The sequence below is a fragment of the Poromitra crassiceps genome (genome assembly GCF_964638095.1).
Source record: "Poromitra crassiceps genome assembly, contig: HAP1_SCAFFOLD_346, whole genome shotgun sequence".
Lineage (NCBI taxonomy): Eukaryota > Metazoa > Chordata > Actinopteri > Beryciformes > Melamphaidae > Poromitra > Poromitra crassiceps.
Genome location: NW_028152058.1, coordinates 4,139 through 27,289, shown reverse-complemented (window position 1 = coordinate 27,289; position 23,151 = coordinate 4,139). Strand labels below are relative to the sequence as shown.

The 23,151-nt window shown below is 46.2% G+C and overlaps 1 protein-coding gene across 1 annotated transcript in view; it reads left to right on the top strand.

The window, feature by feature from the left end:
• The window catches only part of LOC310771083 (A-kinase anchor protein 13-like), a gene marked incomplete at its 5' end in the record, with an annotated part of 66,092 nt that extends 43,984 nt beyond the window's left edge, over positions 1-22,108 (top strand). Inside the window, 10 exons of the mRNA XM_083663757.1 lie at positions 3,595-3,677; positions 4,095-4,283; positions 9,206-9,361; positions 13,112-13,185; positions 14,377-14,421; positions 16,278-16,328; positions 17,317-17,610; positions 19,190-19,369; positions 20,709-20,961; positions 21,735-22,108. Of these exons, the coding sequence (XP_083519883.1) occupies positions 3,595-3,677; positions 4,095-4,283; positions 9,206-9,361; positions 13,112-13,185; positions 14,377-14,421; positions 16,278-16,328; positions 17,317-17,610; positions 19,190-19,369; positions 20,709-20,961; positions 21,735-21,787 (1,378 nt within the window). The 3' untranslated portion in view covers positions 21,788-22,108. The remainder of the gene's footprint in view (positions 1-3,594; positions 3,678-4,094; positions 4,284-9,205; positions 9,362-13,111; positions 13,186-14,376; positions 14,422-16,277; positions 16,329-17,316; positions 17,611-19,189; positions 19,370-20,708; positions 20,962-21,734) is intronic.
• Positions 22,109-23,151: the final 1,043 nt, after the last annotated feature.

The following is a 23,151-nucleotide window of genomic DNA, read 5'->3' as shown; positions in this document are numbered from 1 at the left end:
TACAATTACCAAACAGATAAAAAGTAGATTATTATTAGGGGTGCACCGATCGATCGACACGCAATCTGTATCGGCCGATTTTGACCTCAAATATGTGATCTGCTGCTGCAGATATTTCTTTATTGTCGCCGATTGCATAGCCGATCATGCTGCACCTGAGAAACATGAGGCAGCCCATTTTCATGTCTTCAATGTCTATCGTTTAACTTTCATATTGTGCTCTAACGTTTATATCATTGTGTTGCAAAGCACACGCTTTGCTTTCGTCAGTGTACTCACCTCCACACACCACACCAGACTGTCAACACACCCCTTGCGTCTTTGAATCACACACATCAGCTGGTGATTAAGAGCAGACTCAGCAGAGAAGTTACCTCCAGTCCTCCCGCCTACCGAGGCATTTGCATGTTGTTAAGTCCGTGTTTGATCCATATTTGCGTGTATCCTCCTAACGTTAATAGCTCCGGTTAGCGTTAGCCGCTTTAGCTTAATCGATAAAATAGTTTACTTGGGTCAAAGTTATTTTCTTGTGTAACAGGGAAATCCCGGAAAATGGAGTATTTTTGTTGAGTGAACTGAACTGCATTGAACTGGTAACATGGAAATCCCGAAGTGGAACGATTTTTGTTCTTTTATAAACTGAGGGAACTGGACTGAACTACTAGCCATTTAGTTCAACACAGTCTTGTGCTCCAATTATCTCACACACAAAAAATCATGTTGGCGGTTTCCTTTAGCCTACACAGTATAAAATATTGATGTAGAAAAAAAAGAAAATGTGCTGCACTTTCAATTTGATGCATGAAATGTAGGCCTATATGTAAAATGGACACTGTTCTATAATAGACTGCTATAGCTGCTTACAAAATAAATAAATAAATATATATATATATTGATCGGTAATCGGTGATCGGTCGATGATCGGTTGGGCAGATATTTCTCATAGGTGATCGGCAATCGGTGGCAAAAAACGTGATCGGTGCACCCCTAATTATTATATTGAAATGTTATTTTAGATTTAGAATGTCAATTTTCTATAAAACACAATACATTTTAATGTAATTCCACAACGTTTATTTTTGGCCCTCGGCCATCCACCCAGATTGAGTTTTGGCCCTTCATGGGAAAGAATTTGGGCACCACTGCCCTAGACCATACAGGATGAGGGAGGGGGAGGGGGGAGATGGACTTCAAATCCCCTGCAGGAATGGAACCTGCACTTCTCCGCATACAATGCGGTGTTAAGGTGTCCGCCTTAACCCCTAGACCATCAGCCTAGGTAACTTACAATGGATCTCTAGGCAGTTTTGTTATGGCTTTCCCAATGAAAGACTTGAAAAGGTTTTAGTGTCCGTACCGGGATTCAAACCACAAACCTTTGGGTTGGAAGGCATGGTCTTTCACCACTGGACTACAGCCCAGCTCAAACACACAGAACATGCAGCAAGTCAAATAGTTAAGATTAGGGTTTTCTTAACCACGACCATACCCTAACCCAATTGATGGGGGGGGGGTTGCACCAAATTGATTGCAGGTAGGGAGGCTAGAGAGAGGACAGACAGGAGGACAAGGGGCAAGAGAGAGGACAAGGCAGGAGAGGACAAGGGGCAAGAGAGGACAAGGCAGGAGAGAGGACAAGGCAGGAGAGGACAAGGGGCAAGAGAGGACAAGGCAGGAGAGAGGACAAGGCAGGAGAGGACAAGGCAGGAGAGAGGACAAGGCAAGAGAGAGGACAAGGCAGGAGAGGACAAGGGGCAAGAGAGGACAAGGCAGGAGAGGTGACCTCCCTCTCACCTGTCCACCACCATCCCCCCCCCCCCCGACCTCTCGTCCACCACCTCCCTGTCTACCACCACCCCCCACTCCCAACCTGTCCACCACCATCCCCTCCCACTGTCTGACCTCCCCTCCAACCTGTCCCCCCTTCTCTATAACTCCCTCTCCAACAAAATCCCCTCCTCTGCCATCTATCTATGTATCGCCCGGCTTCCTTCCTCTCACCCTGTTCGCACTCAACCACTCTACCATCTCTGCAGGGACTGACCCGCAGAGGAGAGAGGGGAGCGGGCACAGTCCCTGCAGAGATGGTGAGAGTGGTTGAGTGAGAACACGGTGAAGGAAGGAGGCCGGGAGATGGCAGGGGATGGGGGGATGGGAGGGGGGTGGGAGGAGGGAGGGGAGAGCAGGGTGAGGGTGGGGGGGTGGGAGGGCAGGGTGAGGGAGGGGGGAGGGGAGAGCAGGGTGAGGGTGGGGGGGTGGGAGGGCAGGGTGAGGGAGGGGGGGGTGGGAGGAGGGAGGGGAGAGCAGGGTGAGGGTGGGAGGGCAGGGTGAGGGAGGGGGGGGTGGGAGGAGGGAGGGGAGAGCAGGGTGAGGGTGGGGGGGAGGGCAGGGTGAGGGTGGGGGGGGTGGGAGGAGGGAGGGGAGAGCAGGGTGAGGGAGGGGAGAGCAGGGTGAGGGAGGGGGGGGTGGGAGGGCAGGGTGAGGGAGGAGGGAGGGGTGGGGAGACGACTTCAAATCCCCTGCAGGAATCGAACCTGCACTTCTCCGCATACAATGCGGTCTGTTAAGGTGATCGCCTTAACCCCTAGACCATCAGCTAGGTAACTTACAATGGATCTCTAGGCAGTTTTGTTATGGCTTTCCCAATGAAAGACTTGAAAAGGTTTTAGTGTCCGTACCGGGATTCAAACCACAAACCTTCGGGTTGGAAGGCATGGTCTTTCACCACTGGACTACAGCCCAGCTCAAACACACAGAACATGCAGCAAGTCAAATAGATGTGCTTAAGATTAGGGTTTTCTTAACCACGACCATACCCTAACCCAATTGATAGGGGGGGGGGGGGGGGGGGGTTGCACCAAATTGCTGCAAACTATTTGGTGCAACACCCCCGGTGTCTCTTATTTCACCATACATGAGTTTGCATCCCTGGCTGATTGTGGTACTTGGGCTCATGGCTTAATGGATAAGGTGCTGGCCTACCAATCTGATGACTGGGGTTCCATTCTTGGCCAAAACAACGTATATATATATATATATATTTTTTTTTTTTTTCAAAATCCACAACAACCGGCAGGAAGGTTTTTAACGTGACTCGAAGAGAGAAATCTAAGTATGAGTGAATTATGTAAACCAGTGTCTTCCCTGTCATCACATTACAAGACATGCATGTTAACACGTCAATTCAATTATCGCTCTAACCTGATTATTCCCTGTTAGCGGGTTCTTAGTGTGCATGGAAACATGCTCTTTGCCTGTCTGACTTTACATGTTCAAATGTGTGACTTCGTAATCTCTCTTTCTTTTTAATTGAAAACTTTGCACTGTGAAGTCTTTTGTAATCGGTGTCTACATCAACTAGATGATCAGACCACCTGATCATCTAGTTTGTTGGTATTGTGGTGTGTGTGTAAGGTATAGCACTGAACTCAGGTCCCCCTAAGCGCACTCCCCGAGTTTGAAGTGGATGGGACAAACGGTTCTGGAGATAAAGCACTCTTTGTGTTTGCCATTGGACACAGGGTCACACTAGGCTTCTGTAGATAAAGAGGTTGTAGATAAAGAGGTAAATGGTGATTTGTGTTTGTTGCACAGAGAGAAGGACGAGGACGAAGGCATTCCCAGCGAGACGGAGGACGACAAGAGACAACTGGAGACTAAAGCCAAGGAGATGAGAGGTAAGAGAGGGGCATGTGGAATAGGGTGACCAGAGGAGAATGGCTCAAGTTCGGGACAGGGGAGTTGGGGGTCAGGTATCAGGATTCGGGACAACTGTTCGTAATTCGGGACTGTGTGTGTGTGTGTGTGTGTGTGTGTGTGTGTGTCTGTGCGCGCGCGCTCGGGACTGTGTGTGTGTGTGTGTGTGTGCGCATGAGCGTGACATATTTGCAGCATATGTTTGCTGCAAATATGCAATGTTTTCTGTTGATGCCTTCAATATTCATATACAGTGTTTGAGATTTCTCTTCATTCTTTCTCTCTTGTCTTCCTGGACTCCTGTCTGCTTTCCTTCTTGTCTCTCTCTCTTCCTGTGTGTCTCTGTCTCTCTCTCTTCCTGTGTCTCTCTTCCTGTGTGTCTCTGCGTCTCTGCTCAGACCTGTTGAGGCAGAAGGATGCAGAGATCGTCTCTCTGCTGGAGGAGAAGGTGCGGCTCTTCAGGGGGATGTGTGAGGCTGCGAGTCCGCCCGAGGAGGCCTGCCAGCCAGCCGAGCCGTTCTTCAGGTCGGCCTGCAGCCTGGAGCCCCCCAGAGGGGCGGCCATCATGACGGACGCCCTGCAGGAAGGTGAGAGATTTAATCCCACTGTATGTACATGTGTTACATCTGTGTTACTCTCATACGTACTGTATCATGTGTTACATCTGTGTTACTCTCATACGTACTGTATCAAGCCACATGAACTGAGTGAGAGAGAGAGAGAGAGAGAGAGAGAGACGGAGAGAGAGAGAGAGAGAGGGACAGAGAGAGAGGAGGACGTACCTTAGGTTGGTTCCATCCACAGTATTTCATTGAAAATTATGATGTATAGAATTAGAAAAGCTGGTAAACAAAGCGCGTCACTGGGTGGCAACGGCAATGGAACCCTATGGAGCCCAAGTGGCGTGAGGCTTGTGTGTCTGACTCTAGCCGGCTTGACTCTGTTTACATTTTAAAAACTGCGACAGTTCACACAACTTTAACACGGCATGCATATATTATACATCAAACTCTTGTGCTACTTCTGCTCTCTGAAAGCATGACATTCACCCAATAGGCCAATTAGTGATCGATACGCATCAATTATTGTGTGTGTGTGTGTGTGTGTGTGTGTGTGTGTGTTCAGGAAGCCTGTTTTATTCACGTCAAACCCATCTGATGGAAATGCACCTTTTCACATGTTATTTCTGAGACATTTTAAAAGTATGCAGGGCTTCTGCTTGACAGCTGGATGGCAGGCGTGTGTGTGTGTGTGTGGGTGTGGGTGTGTGTGTGTGTGAGAGACAGAGGGAGAGAGTTTTAGGATTTATTCAACTGTTATTTAGATGCTTTGGCAGCACTGTTCATTCATAACAAACATTCAGAAAAATTGAGAGTGAACTGGGACTAGAGAGAGAGAGAGAGAGAGAGAGAGAGAGAGAGAGAGAGAGAGAGAGAGAGAGAGAGAGAGAGAGAGAGAGAGAGAGAGAGAGAGAGAGAGAGAGAGAGAGAGAGAGAGAGAGAGAGAGAGAGAGAGAGAGAGAGAGAGAGAGAGAGAGAGAGAGAGAGAGAGAGAGAGAGAGAGAGAGAGAGAGATTTGAATCCAGACAGGTCTGCAACTTTGGGGAAAAGTCTGGGAAATGAATTAGAGGTGTAGAAGTGTCTGTGTAACAAAACTCACACATCCGATTGCACTGCAAAAACATTGTTATTTGTCAAACATGTCATTTGTCCGTTGAATATTTAGTTGCAAAACCTTAAGTTACAAAAAAACTAGTGTAAAAAAAAAATATATATCATTTCCAGTGCGACTTATTTTTTGTGCGTGATCTCATTGTTAAAGATGTGGAGTGATCTGCCTCACTAAGATAGAAGAAGAAGAGTCAATTCATAGTTAAATGACACATGTTCTTTGTAATGCACATGTGACACACATTTTATATACACTAGTTGTAGACCCAATGCCATTTCACCTTATGAATTAAGTCACGTCATGTAGAATGATGTTCAGCTACAGAGTCAGTCAATCAATAAAGGAACTTTATAATGGAGAATTTATTGGAACGCTGATTAAATGTGAACAGTAATTGCCAATCATTCTGTAATGAAGGGACATGAATTATTCATGACGGTCCGGATGTACGAAGAACTATTTAGTCTTGGGGGTTATTTTGCTATTTGCATTTTGAATAAAACATATTTGCTGAATTGGTTTAAAGTCAAATGAATTGACCTGGACGTTGGCCCACAACACGCCTGGATGAACTGGGTTGGTGGAAGCGAACATCATTAGCGAAGAGGTCGTAGCTGTGAGGGGGTGAGCGAGATGCACGGGTCAGCCAGACTGAGAAACTCCTTCTTTACTCTGCCACACAGATACAGCTGGTGCTGGGTAGGGCAGGGCTGTCCAAACCTTTTGAATGATCATGTGAAAAGGCCAGCTGCTTCCCACATCATCTGGGTTATCATTTTTTTATGCCTCCGCCGGCGAAGCCAGGCCGAAGGCATTATGGATCCGGGTTGTCCGTCCGTACGGCCGGCCGTCCGTACGTACGTCCGTACGGATGTTTGTTAACGCGATATCTGAGGAACGCCTTGACGGAATTTCATCAGATTCGCCTTAAACATTCACTTAGGCTCAAGGATGATCTGATTAGATTTTGGTGGTCAAAGGTCAAAGGTCAAGGTCACTGTGACCTCTCGAACGCCATTTTCAAGCTTGTTAACGCGATATCTGAGGAACGCCTTGACGGAATTTCTTCAGATTCGCCTTAAACATTCACTTAGGCTCAACGATGATCTGATTAGATTTTGGTGGTCAAAGGTCAAGGTCACTGTGACCTCTCGAACGCCATTTTCAAGCTTGTTAACGCGATATCTGAGGAACGCCTGGACGGAATTTCATCAGATTCGCCTTAAACATTCACTTAGGCTCAAGGATGATCTGATTAGATTTTGGTGGTCAAAGGTCAAAGGTCAAGGTCACTGTGACCTCTCGAACACCATTTTCAAGCTTGTTAACGCGATATCTGAGGAACGCCTGGACGGAATTTCATCAGATTCGCCTTAAACATTCACTTAGGCTCAAGGATGATCTGATTAGATTTTGGTGGTCAAAGGTCAAAGGTCAAGGTCACTGTGACCTCTCCAACTCCATTTTCAAGCTTGTTAACGCGATATCTGAGGAACGCCTGGACGGAATTTCATCACATTCACCTTAAACATTCAATTAGGCTCAAGGATGATCTGATTAGATTTTGGTGGTCAAAGGTCAAAGGTCAAGGTCACTGTGACCTCTCAAACGCCATTTTCAAGCTTGTTAACGCGATATCTGAGGAACGCCTGGACGGAATTTCATCAGATTCGCCTTAAACATTCACTTAGGCTCAAGGATGAACTGATTCCATTTTGGTTATCAAAGGTCAAAGGTCAAGGTCACAGTGACCTAACAAATGCCATTTTCAAGCTCAGTAACGCCATATCTCAGTAACACCTTGACTAAATTTCTTCACATTTGGCTCAAATATCCAATTCTGCACAGAAACGCCTTGATGCAATTTCTTCCAATTTGGCTCCAACATCCACTTGGACTCAAGAATGAACTAATGGCGGAGGCATAAGTCCGCGTTGCGGTCGTTCTAGTTTAATCAAAAATCACATACAAATGTACTCTAAAGATTTTGTTTACCATCTGAAAACATTAGTTCTGCATGTGCTGTTCCTACTTGGTTCCTGTACAAACTGTATGATAGTGCCGTCATCGTTAGGTGAAGGGAAAAAATGCAAATTGAACTTGCTTGATGAACCAATACTGTGTGGAGGGCCACATTATAGTCTATTTTGAGAGACAAGCCGAGGGCCACTTAAAATCAGTGCGCGCGCCGCAATTGGCCCCAGGGCCGGACTTTGGACATGCCTGCTGTAGGGTCTTATGTGATATGTCATGTGACTGGAGCAGTTAGGGTCTTATGTGATATGTCATGTGACTGGAGCAGTTAGGGTCTTATGTGATATGTCATGTGACTGGAGCAGTTAGGGTCTTATGTGATATGTCATGTGACTGGAGCAGTTAGGGTCTTATGTGATATGTCATGTGACTGGAGCAGTTAGGGTCTTATGTGATATGTCATGTGACTGGAGCAGTTAGGGTCTTATGTGATATGTCATGTGACTGGAGCAGTTAGGGTCTTATGTGATATGTCATGTGACTGGAGCAGTTAGGGTCTTATGTGATATGTCATGTGACTGGAGCAGTTAGGGTCTTATGTGATATGTCATGTGACTGGAGCAGTTAGGGTCTTATGTGATATGTCATGTGACTGGAGCAGTTAAGGTCTTATGTGATATGTCATGTGACTGGAGCAGTTAAGGTCTTATGTGATATGTCATGTGACTGGAGCAGTTAGGGTCTTATGTGATATGTCATGTGACTGGAGCAGTTAGGGTCTTATGTGATATGTCATGTGACTGGAGCAGTTAGGGTCTTATGTGATATGTCATGTGACTGGAGCAGTTAGGGTCTTATGTGATATGTCATGTGACTGGAGCAGTTAGGGTCTTATGTGATATGTCATGTGACTGGAGCAGTTAGGGTCTTATGTGATATGTCATGTGACTGGAGCAGTTAGGGTCTTATGTGATATGTCATGTGACTGGAGCAGTTAGGGTCTTATGTGATATGTCATGTGACTGGAGCAGTTAGGGTCTTATGTGATATGTCATGTGACTGGAGCAGTTAGGGTCTTATGTGATATGTCATGTGACTGGAGCAGTTAGGGTCTTATGTGATATGTGACTGGAGCAGTTAGGGTCTTATGTGATATGTCATGTGACTGGAGCAGTTAGGGTCTTATGTGATATGTCATGTGACTGGAGCAGTTAGGGTCTTATGTGATATGTCATGTGACTGGAGCAGTTAGGGTCTTATGTGATATGTCATGTGACTGCGGGGCGGTAATGTCATTTCTCCTGGGTTATTGTGTTGTGAGTGAGTGAGTGAGTGTCCACCAGCAGCTTCTTTATCCCCTTCCTTTCATTGGGAAGGTCACTACTGGATGCTCCATCGAGCCATCTGTCTGTATCATTTACTGTAGTGGAATCATATCATGATGATATACATATTGTGACACATTTTTTACGTCTAAGCACATTTTACTAAAAAAAAACTAAAATTAGGTATGGTAGGAATATTATTTGAAATTTTCAGTTTTGTATCATAATGATATTGCATATTGATTTCAACCATATGTCCAGCCCTAATCTAGAGTTTACAGAGTTTTTAGAGATCGCAAATATTTCGACTTTTAGTAAAAGAAGTGTGTGATTGAAAATAGGCTTTTGAATAGTCGCTTAGCAACAAGAGGCAGGATCAGGTTGTAAGCAGAGGTGCCTGGTAGGACCCACGGGTGCAGGGCTGAACTGTAACGCAGTTAGCCAGGATGATTCACTTACTGACGTACACACTGCCTGTGTGTGTGTGTGCGCGTGTGTGTGTGTGTGTGTGTGTGTGTGTGTGTGTGTGTGTGTGACAGTGGAGACGTTACAGACGCTGGTGAATGGCAGCCTGGGCGGGGCCATGGCTAGCGTGCAGGAGGGAGGCGGCACCGCGGGCACGGGGCCAGTGTGTTTGCCCCGTCGGGCGGAGACCTTCGGAGGCTTCGACAGCCACCAGATGACCTGCAGTAAGAGTAAGTCCACCGCTCCACCTGCTTACTACTGTGTCTCCATGGAAACAATGAGCAGGCCTACCTAGTGGCGAGACCAGGGCCGTTTCTCAATAAGCGTTCTTGTGTGTTCTTGCGTTCTTGTGTCCCTGTGAAACGTCATCAGTCGCAGCCCAAGTACTGTTCCAATACAAAGTTCACATTTCGCCAAGAACGCTTAAAATTCCCGGATGTTCTCGACACGCCCACTTTACCGAGGATGCTCTGGTTGGTGACTTGTGTCAACTTGGCAAGGCAGATATCCCAGCATGCATTTCGGCATAAGCAGAGGCAGAACGCAGCAGAGAAGACGCCATAAGCTCCGGAAAGTTTTTTACAATTTAAAGTTTTATTTCATCACTACCGTAAATTCCGGACTATAAGACGCACCGGTCTATAAGCCGCACCTTCAAAGGTGACTATTTTTTTCTTCTATAAGCCGCACCGGACTATAAGCCGCGGGTGTTTTGATGTTTAATTACCATATGTAAGGCTTCGTGCACAGAGGGGATTGTCGGGAATGGATGGCTGTTTGGGGAAGCTCCCATTTATTAACATTTCAACAAAACAAAAGTCAGGTCACTAATCCCCAGACAAAATCACACATTGTGGTATTTTTTGTTTTTTTTACAGTGCACACAGTGTCCGCGGTGTGGTGAAAAGAGGGCAAGAGAGGAAATTAAAACAGAAGTGGATTTATAGTTAGAAAGAGTGCTAAAGAAGAGAGAATTCCGTTTTTTATTTTTTTATTTTAGTTACCCACAGTACTATTGACCAGTCCAACTCAAAAGATATTCGGCAGTTTCACTTTGAGCTCTTGTTCCGCCGCTGTCCATCAATGGTTATGACGAGTCTCGCTGGGTACAGTACGCCAAAGCGATATCCATTGACTCGATGATGCTGTTGTATGTTGCGCGTTTCTGTTGCACCAACGCGGAGGTCCTGCCGGGACGAAAAAGCGCGTACCCTCCCAGGTGAGGGGCTTCTTCCCCGCAGCCTGGAGGATGAGTTGACGGTCGGGCCAGCGGAGTAGGCAGATGAAGATGGCCCTCGGTGGCAGGCCGGAAAGAAAGAAGAAAGGAGGAGGAGGAGAAACCGCCACCTCCACAGCCAGCCACCTCACACACCCCAAATGTTTAATAGTGCCCGGCTCGCATGCCTCTCGGTCGGCTGGCCGGACAATATGCACCCCGCTGCAGCAGCACCTTCGGGAGGTTTTCTCACTGTGTTCGGGACTTCGGCTCTAACTCGGCCAGATGGCTGGACACGAGTGAAACTCTTCACGGTTGCATTATTTTCTTTAGTGAGTGAGTGGATGGACTTCTGCACGTTTTCAAACTTGTTTTCAAGCTGCTCAAAACCTCTGAGCGATGTCGGACTTAATCGATAGTGTTTCACGGAGTAAAAGTTTAGCCCAAGCGGTGTATCTCCAGCCTCCAGCAGGTGAGTCATTTCCTCATTCATGGCGTGATTGCTTCGTCTTTTTCTTTCTGCTTACCTGTGTTGTGTTATGTTATGTTATGTTATGTTGTTAAAAGAGGGCAAGAGAGGAAATTAAAACAGAAGTGGATTTATAGTTAGAAAGAGTGCTAAAAAAGAGAGATTTTTTTTTTTTTTGGAAAAAATCCATAGATAAGACGCACCGTTATATAAGCCGCAGGGGGCAAAAAAGGCCAAAAAACGGGAAAAAAGCCGCGGCTTATAGTCCGGAATTTACGGTAAATTCATTTCTGATGACTTTTGATGCCTACAAGCAGGGTAGTAGGTTTCAATAAGTGCCACTTTACGAACATTTATGGCGAAAAATGGCAAAAAGTTCCAGAGCACAATTGGCTGCATCTACATCAGCTGAGCTTTTTATTTGTGTAGTACTGCAGGCGGCCTCTGCGCTGGTATTGCGCAATACCCTCAAGAACGCATCGTCTCAAACTGCCAACAGTGTCATGTGTGCTTGTGACCTCGCAAGTTCATTCTTCCAAGAACGACTAGCAAGAACGTTCTCCCCAAGAACACAAGAACAAGAACGCATTCTTGGTATTGAGAAACGGCCCAGGTCACAGCTCTAAACCCCGCACCACCCAGTGGCTAGACCAGGTCACAGCTCTGAACCCCGCACCTTAACCAGAGACCTTTAATAGATAGAGACACCCCACTCCAGGCTCTGCCAATAATAAGAAATGGTACTCTTCCCATCTCCTAAATGGGCGTGGTCATCAGTTTGTGATTGGCTGTCTGTCGATGGTATGAAGCTTCATTGGCTGACCCGTCTCCCTAAGGGGGCGTGGCAGTGGCGAAACCTCTGTGGCACAGATACAGCAAGTGACTGGAAGTTGGGGTGTCTCTATCAATATTAAATGTCTCTGTCTTAACTGAAATGCTAAAAGCTAAATGACTCAAGTGTAAGTGTTAAGTGCACTGTGGTCGTTCCCTGACAGCTCAGCACGCTTTCACAACGATGTCGTCTCCTAGCAACCACAGGAGCCACGCCTACCATGCCTCTGTGTAGCACTGTGAGATAAGACAGGACCGCCTGGTGGAGCCCGCGGGTTAGAGAGCCCTGCTGAAGCCTCCTGTGGGACATGTGGCCCGGGGCGACACCTCTGAAAAGGTGCCTCACAAGCGGAGAGTGCGACTGTTCTTAGGGCGTCTCAGACGCACCACAGGGCCATGAGAGCTCCAGACGTCTACGTCAGTAGCAGCAGTAAACAAATGTCTGGCTGGCTGATATGGAAAATGGCACTGGAGGTTTTCCCGGGTGCAGTTTAGTGCCGCTCATGTGCCATCACACATGGCAAATGTCTGCACGGTTTTCAGTCCCAACAATCACTATACTGGAGCAGTTAATTTCACTGAGTAGAAGCAGTCTTCAGCACATGTGAATGCATGATACGAATAGAAACATCTACTGTATATTTTGTAGCCCTATTCTCATATTATTATACCTTCATTTAACCAGATAAGTCAGTTGAGAACCAATTCTCATTTATTTTACAATGATGACCAGGCCAAGAGACAGCAACAGAAGTCAGTACAAAACATTGAAACCTATATACAGCAGCAAGTACAATAAAACAACATTAGACACATTGAAACCTCTCAATACAGTATATACAGTATATATATATATATATATACTGTATATACGGTATCTACAACAACAGAAAATATGTGGCCTCCTATTGACCAAGAGAGCAAATGCAGGGGTCAGGTGCAGTGATCAACAACTATTTATTAACTATTTATTATTATGAATAATTTATTAAAGGAGGGTAACGAGATGAAGGTGTGCAGTTTTAGTGGCGCGGCAAACTGGAACGAGTGACGGCCAAGGTGAGGGCCAAGGTAACAGCCAGGTAAGGTAAGCCTGTTGCTGTGGTGGGACGTCTCTGCCGTCTTGTTGCTGTGGTGGGACGTCTCTGCTGTGGTGGGACGTCTCTGCCGTCTTGTTGCTGTGGTGGGACGTCTCTGCTGTGGTGGGACGTCTCTGCTGTGGTGGGACGTATCTGCCGTCTTGTTGCTGTGGTGGGACGTCTCTGCTGTGGTGAGACGTCTCTGCTGTGGTGGGACGTCTCTGCCGTCTTGTTGCTGTGGTGGGACGTCTCTGCTGTGGTGAGACGTCTCTGCTGTGGTGGGACGTCTCTGCTGTGGTGGGACGTCTCTGCCGTCTTGTTGCTGTGGTGGGACGTCTCTGCCGTCTTGCTCATCTCCTCTCCTGCCTTCTTCCTTCATCTTCAGATGGAGACAAAGAGGAGAGCGAGGACACGGCAGGAGATCTGCGCAGGACCGAGTCTGACAGCGTTTTAAAGAAGGTCAGTATCTCAACAGCCAATTATTCTGCACTGTCAAAGCCGCTACGCCCCCTGCAGGCCCCCCGGACCATGTGCGGGGGTGCGTTCCTCCTCCGACAGAAACGATACTATTAAGAGGTTTAGCCGCTTCTCGCCCTCCAGTCAATTAGCCTTTTCATTCTTCCTGCCAGGTCCCGTTTCTCATGGAGACCATCGCTTGTGTAAGGATCCAATAGAGGATGAAAATAAATGGGCAGCCGTTAAAGGAACACTCTGCCCATTTTCAACCAGCTTTGTATCATTAGAACATCAGTAGTATATCAGAAAACTGTAAACGGTTTTGAAGTCTGTCATTTAATTTGACAGTTATAGAGTGTTAAAGTGTGGACCAGTGACATCACTGGTCCACACTAACTCAAATTAATAACTCATTAACTCAAATTAACTCTCAATAACTGTCAAACTAGATGAATGATGAATAGTTTGACAGTTATTGAGAGTTGATTTGAGTTAATGAGTTATTAATTTGAGTTAGTCAAACAATATCTCCAGCTCAGACAAGCTTGGTTTAGTCCAATCAGATCGTGGCTCATTTGTAATAGAGATGAAACGGTATGAAAATTTCACATCACGATTATCGTGACCAAAATGATCACCGTTATCGTATTATCACGGTTTGTTAAAATGTGCTGAAAATGTTCAAAAAGTACTGATACACTCACAGAAATCACTTCACCAAGTTTTATATTGAAAACTCAGAGCCGAAAAGGATTTAATACACTCACTGAAATCATTTCTCCAAGGCTGCACGTTTGCATCTGGGAGAGGGGTTGCCAACTTTAGTTGATGATGGACAGTATTTACCATGTTTTTCAAAGCACGGTAATCACGGTGCCACGGTTTTAATGATAATGAAAATTTGAAACGGTACGGTTATCGTAAGGAATTTGATCACGGTTATCATTCAAACCGGTTATCGTTACATCCCTAATTTGTAAACAGCCTCTCAGAGCCAATCGAGGAATCTGCTCTTTCACCTACCCCCACGCACGCGCACGCACACGCACACGCACACGCACACGCACACGCACACGCACACACACACACACACACACACACACACACACACACACACACACACACACACACACACACACAGTCTGTTCTGGGCTGTGGCCATTATTAGTGTGTGTGTGTTTGTGTTCTGTGCAGGGAGGAAACGCCAACCTGCTGCTGCTGCTGAAGAGGAACAGTGAGGTAAGCCTCTCTCAGCCAATCAGAGCCACTGTTTACCAGAGAAACTGTGAGGTAAGCCTCTGTCAGCCAATCAGAGCCACTGTTTACCAGAGAAACTGTGAGGTAAGCCTCTGTCAGCCAATCAGAGCCACTGTTTACCAGAGAAACTGTGAGGTAAGCCTCTGTCAGCCAATCAGAGCCACTGTACAATCGTGAAGAAAAACGGGTGTTTGGCACCAGGCAGGCCTGCCCTCACTCTGTAGCTCAGCATCCCACGTATACTGTAGCACGGGGAGAGTCACAGCAGATGATGTAAAGGTGTCTCCTTTACAAGCACATAGTTTTCAGTACATATATGATTTTTCATTGGTCATAATTCTTTATCTTCTGCCTCTTTGACTTATCCTGTTCCTCCTACGCACCTGACGCACACGGTAGCACAGAGACTACTTCTCATTGGTAATATTACCAAAAGATCAGCTGCCAGAGCGGCTGGTCGTATCCGGCTGTTAATTTCCCCCAATCTGTCATACTGACTGTTATGGATTCTCTCATTCATACTTGATGCTGCAGTAATAATACGTGCAGCCGTTACATTAACGCCAACAGACAGGCTGGCCTCCAAACATGCTGTGCTCTTTGTGTTCCAAAGCTGCAAGCCAGCACTTTATGGTTGCCTCGCTTACTGGCTGAACTAGTGCATTATGGAAAACATGATTTAAGCCTTTCAAAATTGTTGGGATCCCCTGTAGTGATGCGCGGGTCAGGGTTTTTTAAGGCCCGCCCCGCCCAGCCCGTTAAAATATCTGAAAATTCCGAACCCAGCCCAACCCAGCAGCCCGCAACGGCCAATTTAATGTAATATGTCTCCGGACTCAGGAGGAGCACAGCGGAGCTTCCAAGGTGTGCAAAGTAGCTAATAACTCTGTCTCTCTCTCCCCCCTCTCTCTCTCTCTCACACACACACACACACATACAGGTACACTCACATGCTGCCGTGGGCGACAACAGTTGTACTTCACTGCTCTAAATTATTTAATAATTTTCCTTTATCACGTTCTGAGCCTGCCCCGCCCGCACCCGCGATATTTTAATAATTTGCCAACCCAGGACGCCTGCGGGGCGGGCCAGCCCGCGGGACCCAGCGGGTTCTGGGTGACCCGCGCATCACTAGTCCCCTGGTAAATGAAGGTTACATCAAATCCACCAGGTGGCGCTTCAACAAAAATGTCAGCTTTTAAAATGAATCACTGCCTATGGTAACAGAGGCAGATGAAGGGATGTCAAGCGAGCCAATAAGCAAGGCGACATCAAACTGCCAGGTTCCAGCATGCGCTTTGACAGGATCTGAACATAGAAACAGAACATGTTATAAGCCATGTTCACATTACAGGCAAATCTGATTTGCTGATAAAGTCATTAATCATCATTATCTTGATTGGTTTCCCAAATCTGATTTGGGAGTGTGTCCGCACTGCCACAAATCTGATTCTCAAGTTGGATCTGTGTGTCCAGACCTAAACAGCCTATCTGCATGGGTTGCTATGGTAACGACATGGGCGTCAGTAAATACGTACGTTGGTGACGTGGTTTTCCTGCGCAGAAGCATTTGATGACGAGTTGCGAGTGACGTTCAAATCAGATTTGGTGGATCTGCGCGTCCGCACTGAAGTCACATCAGTCGAAAGGAGATTGGAAACTACCTCCATATGTGGTTTGGGACAAGTGACACAAATCAGACTTGGAGCGTCCAGACTCATAAAACCAATCTGGATAAAGTCATTAATAGGTCACTAAAGTTCACAAATCAGATTTGGTCTCCTAGTCTGAACATTAGAGGTGTTAAAAGATACTGAGCGCTGTGTCTTCTTCTACAGCAGGTCCTGCACAGCGTCTCCAATCTGCACCTCCTGCTCAGCACCCTGCAGGTAAGGAGGCGTCACTACAGCATACCCTGTTAGGCTGCGTTCACACGACATGCCTGAGTTACTGCTCAAATATGAGTTGATTTGGATGACTGTTCATATCGATTCTGGGCTGCCTGCAACCTATAAACTGACAGCCATGTTGAAACGAGTGTATGTCAGATCTCCTTTTGTACAGATGTTTCGAACACTAGTTGATAACATAAGATAAAACTTGATTGTCCATTAAATTTACAAATAATAATAAAATCAAGACAGTATACACAGTAAAGACAGAACAGACAGCTGTACCGTTTAGGGATGTTCATTTTGAAAAATGTCCAAAATCGAAAATCGGGGAAAATTAACGATCAATTATCGATTATCGATCATATTAATACTTATATATATATATATTTTTTTTTTACAAAATGAATGCCTATGGCAGAAAATACGAAAGACAACGTGGTCTCCTCAATGAACTCTTTATTTCAATGTGTCTCCTCTCCAACACTGCTGTCCCCGGCACATGCCGGTGTGAATTCCCCATGTTTAAAACAGTTTTGTTGGCACAAAGGCCCGTGCCCAGCCAGGACTATATGAAGTCCTGTATGAAGACTATATGAAGCTCTACCTCACGTTAGTCGGCTGTGCAATGGAGTGGGGCGAGGAGGAACGAATTCCACCCAAACCTAGTCCGCAAAAAAAAAAAAAATAATAATAATAACAATAATCGATAAGAATTCCACATGATCGATTCCATTCCTTAGCGATCAATTATCGATAACTGATGAACATCCCTAGTACCGTTCATTACTATTGTAGCGCTAAGCTAACTAGCAGCCAGGGCTGTACCGCTCACACAGGTCACACAGATTGAAAATAAAGCCATGTACATTATTATGATGTACATTCTAGTTTTGATATTGACAATATGACAAATGGCCTAAACTCCCAACTGTCGACGTGTCCCTTTAATCTTTGACTTGTGGTGTGGTGCGCTGTGTCCCAGGCGGTGGTCGTTCAACAGGACAGCTTGATGGAGGAGCAGCGTCAGGCGCTGAGCGAGCGGCCCTCCCCCTCGCCCACCTCGCGGCCTGGCTCTGTGAGCGAGCGCCCTGCCCTCTCGCGGCCTGGCTCTCTGGTGGAGCAGGAGAAGCAGCGCAGCCTGGAGAAGCAGCGTCAGGAGCTCGCCTCCCTGCAGAGGCAGCAGTCTGCCCACGCCGAGGAGAGGCGGCGCAGGGAGAGGGCCTGCCAGCAGAGGGAGCAGCAGCTGACCGACAGGGAGGTGCTGCTGCGCGTGCAGGTAACCAACCGCCCGTCCACTTAACACTGATAGCATGGCCGCAGTGATACGTCACGTCTGCGCCAGGCCGGGCAAAAAGACAAACACATCGGGGGTAGGCGGTGGGAATTATCTTTATGTCAATTCTTTATCTTGACATTTGGTCATTTAAAATGAAGACACCCAGGGTTTCCCACAGCGCTTCATGGTGAGGGCAAAATAACTGAAACCCCAACAAACATGTGCCAAGCTGCTGAGACATTGACGTGGTGTTAGATAGGCTTTGTTATAGCATGCTAAGCTGGCTGACAGCAGGCCTTCAAAATAATGAATGCATCTCGTGCATCTAGCAAACTGACAAACTAAATGATGTCCAGGGTTAGAGTTAGCACACTATCAAACTAAATGATGTCCAGGGTTAGAGTTAGCACACTAGCAAACTAAATGATGTCCAGGGTTAGAGTTAGCACACTATCAAACTAAATGATGTCCAGGGTTAGAGTTAGCACACTATCAAACTAAATGATGTCCAGGGTTAGAGTTAGCACACCAGCAAACTAAATGATGTCCAGGGTTAGAGTTAGCACACTATCAAACTAAATGATGTCCAGGGTTAGAGTTAGCACACTAGCAAACTAAATGATGTCCAGGGTTAGAGTTAGCACACTAGCAAACTAAATGATGTCCAGGGTTAGAGTTAGCACACTAGCAAACTAAATGATGTCCAGGGTTAGAGTTAGCACACTAGCAAACTAAATGATGTCCAGGGTTAGAGTTAGCACACTAGCAAACTAAATGATGTCCAGGGTTAGAGTTAGCACACCAGCAAACTAAATGATGTCCAGGGTTAGAGTTAGCACACTATCAAACTAAATGATGTCCAGGGTTAGAGTTAGCACGCCTAAACCCAGGCCAGCGGAGACAAGGCAGCACATCAGTATTGGTATTTATGTATATAGTATAATATAATATAGGTCTATGGTGCAGTGAGAGTTTACAATGTGCTTTACACTGTAAAGTTTACAGAAAGGCATGAATAATAGCAGGGATGAAACGATAACCGGTCTAATGATAAACCGTGATCAAATTCATTATCATTAAAAGGACCACATTAAAAGGACCACATTGAAGGACCACAATGGAAATAAGCTCTGAGCTTTTTTGTGTCTATCCTTGGCAGTATGCCAGACTGTGTCACGTTATTTATATATTGTCAAATAAAGTCAGCAAGTCAAGTCAAAACCGTGATTACCGTGTTACCGTGGTTACGATTACAGCCGCGCTTTGAAAAACACAGTAAATACTGTCCATCATCAACCAAAGTTAGCAACAGTCTCCCAGACACAGATTGGTAAAATTATTTCAACGAGAAATTGTTTTAATAAAAGAAACAAAAAAAGAAACAATAGAAGATCATAAGAGTGCTAAATCAAATAGTGCTTTTGAAATGTAGCATCTAGAATGTGACATCACAAACTAATCATGTGCTGATGAAAATACAGTCGTCCACAAGAGCTGATTGTTGGACCAAAGCTGATTCTGACCCCTCCAAGTTTGAACAATCAAACCAATCCACTAATCAACCGGCCAATCACTGCAGGAGGAGGAGACGTGGAGTCAGCGCCGAGCCCTGAATGAGGAGAAGCAGGATCTGCACAGTAAGAAGGAGGAGTACCAGAGAGACCTGGAGCGGCTCAGAGACGCCCAGAGGAGGATGGAGAAAGACAGGCTGGCCGTGCAGAGACAGCTGGACAAGATGGAGGAGCTCCGTCTGGCTGAGGTGAGGAGGGACACCTTCATCATCATCATCATCATCATCATAACCATCATATGGTTTCCTCTGTTGCTCCCTGTGGGGGACTTCTCTCTTCTCTTGGCCTTCCTCCGCAGGGAGGTCAGAGGTCAGGCTCAGGAAGAGCTGGGAGGGATTCAGTGTTTTTTTTATCCTGGAATTAAAACACTTTCTGTCATGTCACTATTTTCTTTCGACTGAACTACACCCGCTAGCTTCTAGCTAGAGTAGTTCCCACAAGAAGCTGCAGCTGGCTAGCAGCTAGTGGACGTATTTTGGGCGAAAATAGAAAATAGTTCCTATATGACACTGCTCACAACAAGGTCTGTGGATTATCTTGAGTAACTGCCTGGGTCATGATTTTTTTGGAAAGAGGGGGGGTGCTTTGAGCACCACAAGCCGAGTGCCATCCAGTTCCATAGAGAGCCGCAGGGATGACGTATTTTTGTAGGCTGAATGCGGAAGTCCCGAACTTCCTGGTTCTTTACTGTTTCTGTCTATGGGATTTTTGAATGGGTTTTTGGCGTGATGCTTCAAATAATGTCTGTGGGCAACGCAAGTTTAATCAAACGCGAACCAAGGTTCAGTGGGATAATCTTCACACATGAGGACCACTTTCATGAGTTTTGTAGCGTAAATGCGAGCCCTAGAAGTAAAATACTCGAGCTAAGCCAATTCAGAACTACACACTGTCGCATAGGCTTCCACGTCACGTCAGCAGTCAACCTGGACTGTTGTTGGATGTGTGCACTGATTACCCCGGGCTGAACGGGGCTGAACCAGGTGAGGGAAAGAGAATTTCCGTGTTCGTCGTTTGAAGTGGTGACGTTATTGACGTATATATCCCCGTCGACTCAGCAGTGTAGTCTCATTTAGCCGTTTGCTAGCTAGCCGCCCCTTTTAACGGCATGTAAAAGCTTCAAAACTCATAAAAGTGGTCTTCATGTGTGAAGATGATATTACTAACACTGGTTCGCGTTTGATTAAGCCAGAGAGATTATTAGAAGCATCGCGCCAAAAACCCATTCAAAACTCCCATAGGCGAAAACAGTGAAGAACCAGGGCTGTTAGCATCGATGATTTCCGGACTCATTACTGCGGCTCTCTATTGTATTCGAGAGAAGGCAGAAATCTCTAGGGCCGATATCTCCAAAACCCAGCCAACTAACACAAAGCGATCTACCTGCATAAATAGCACTGCAGGTGAGAGGAGCAATAATGTATTTTGGGTGAGCTGTCCCCTTAACAAGTAAGGACCTTTGAAATATATTCACTCGTGTTTTCCCTATTCTATCTGTGTGAACCTTCTCTCCCACCTCCCTCTCAGAGGACGTCCTCCAGCACGTCAGATGATTCCCAGTTCCCCGGCGGTGGCTCCCAGTCTGTGGAGGTGGAGGCCAGGCTGCAGCCCCAGCAGGCCAAGCCCAAGAAGAGCCTGAACCCCTTCACCTCGTCCTCCAGCCTGAAGGGCGGCGACACACCCAACCAGATCCCCAACTCCCTGCTGCAGCTGGCAGGCAAGAACAAGGGCAAAGACAGGAAGGAGAAGAAGAAGAAGGGCAAAGGCTCAAAGACAGCAGGTACACAACAGCTGCATGGATGGAGGGAGGAAGAGATTGGTAGAGGATTGAGATATGGATGGGTAGAAATTAATTGCCCACAGAAAGAAAATGTAACCCCATGTTTGGGGCTCAGATACGTCCCTGACAACATGGAAACCAGAGAAATTTAACTTGTCCTTACCCTTCGCTTCAGCCGGTCTGTCAAGTCAAGTCAGGTTTGTTTGTATAGCCCTAATTCACAAGCATGTCTCAGAGGGCTTCAATATGTCTAGCTAAATCTAGCTGACACAACAGTAGCAATTACAGTAGTAATAATAACACATTGAACAATCATATGATAGAGAAAGGGGAGAGAAAGAGAGAAAAGGGGGGTGGAATGTGGGGGAAGAGAGAACGGGGAAAGGAGGAGATGCCATGCTTTAGAATAGAATGGGTGTCATGCTTGATGACTGATGCGAAAAATGCAGAAAATCGAACCTCGTCCAAAAACTTGAATGACAGACGTAATTGTTGTAATTTTTTTCGTGCGTCAATTTCGGACGAAAAAAACGGACTGTGTGCAAAGACCTTTAGAGTGGATCGCAGAGGAACATTATGGGGCTACTAGCTTCTTAGCTTTTCTAGCTGAAGCTTCCTGCAACAACTCAACTCTCGCAAGAGTTGGAGCTAGTCTTCTCCTTGAGCGAGACTTGGTTTCACAGAACTTTTGTCTCTTTGCTGTGATATAGTGAATATTAACGGTCAATAATGTTTTTAGAATAATGGATCAAACCTCTCCTCTCTTTCCTCAGAGGCCCAGCACCTCCCGGAGCCTCCTCTAGATGGGGAGATCTTCTTCTGCTGAGAGGAGCGGGCGTCTCGTCTCCTCTTCCTCCTCATTGCACCATGCCGTCCTGAGAACCAGACGAATGTACAATCAACCCTTCGTGTCACAATGAAACAAAAATGAACCTTTTCACCCCATCAGCTAATTGCCCGTATCATAACGCACAGCTATTTAACAATACATGCCAAGTTTGGGGTTTACGTTTACTTTCTGGAAACCAACACGGTATGGTGGTGCATTTTTGGGGCATTGTGTCATGTTTCAACCAGAAATGAATTACACGCAAGATGCCATCGAAATGCCGTGTCCATGTTTGTGGTTCACAATTCACATATCACACTCACACACACTCTCACACACACTCTCACACTCACACACACACACACACACACACACACACACACACACACACACACACACACTCACACTCACACTCACACTCACACACACACACACACACACACACACACACACACACACACACACACACACACACACACACACACACACACACACACACACAAATGCCACTAGGAAACTCCATTATGTGATGAGCAGTCTGAAGACGCCTGACTGAGCTACAACATGGACACTGGATAGAAGACTGAAGACACAGAGAGCAGAGGTGAAAGCAGACTCACTCAACCATCTCCTAGCAACAGTCTTTGATACAATAAGTAGGTGCTTTATTCCAAAATGCTCCTGTGTGTGTGGATCCACTTTGAGAGAAAATTGGCGCCTGGATGTTCACCTCTCAGTATTTCGAGCAGCAGCACATACACCCACAAAATTGCCCTCCGTTTATGAAGCAAAATGGAATTTGTCAACGATAACTTCAGTAATCTTCTATAATCACTTTCACTTTTTAAACGCCGGCAGTCATATTACTCGGCTGGCGTTTTTATTAATTCATTCAAATGATGGGAGAGAGCTCATTTTGGAGTGAATCTCTTCAGATGTGTTGTGTGTGTTTTAAGGGATTGAGATGTCTTCTTCCTGTGCCTAATGCTTCCATTCAGACTGCGTCGGGTGTGTCGGAGCTTGTAGCTGGATATTAGTCAGATCCGGGCTTTATCTGCCTCGCTCCTCATCTTTCATCCGAGGGGTGACGAGCGTCTTTTTTAATTGCATCCTAGCCTGCAGGTAGCATACTAATGTGTTGCGTCTGCTAAGAGGAGTTCAACCTCCCTCTTTCATGTCATAATGGACTCGTTGATGCACGCCGCCGATGGTTTGAACGAACTGAGGCCGTTCGTTTTAGCAGCCGGTTCGAGAGGACGGGAGAGGAAATTAAGAAATTAACTGAAACTACAAAAGACATTTCGAGAGCAGCTTGCTCTGCAGTGATTATCATTTCAAACCAATCAACAACGTTCATTAAT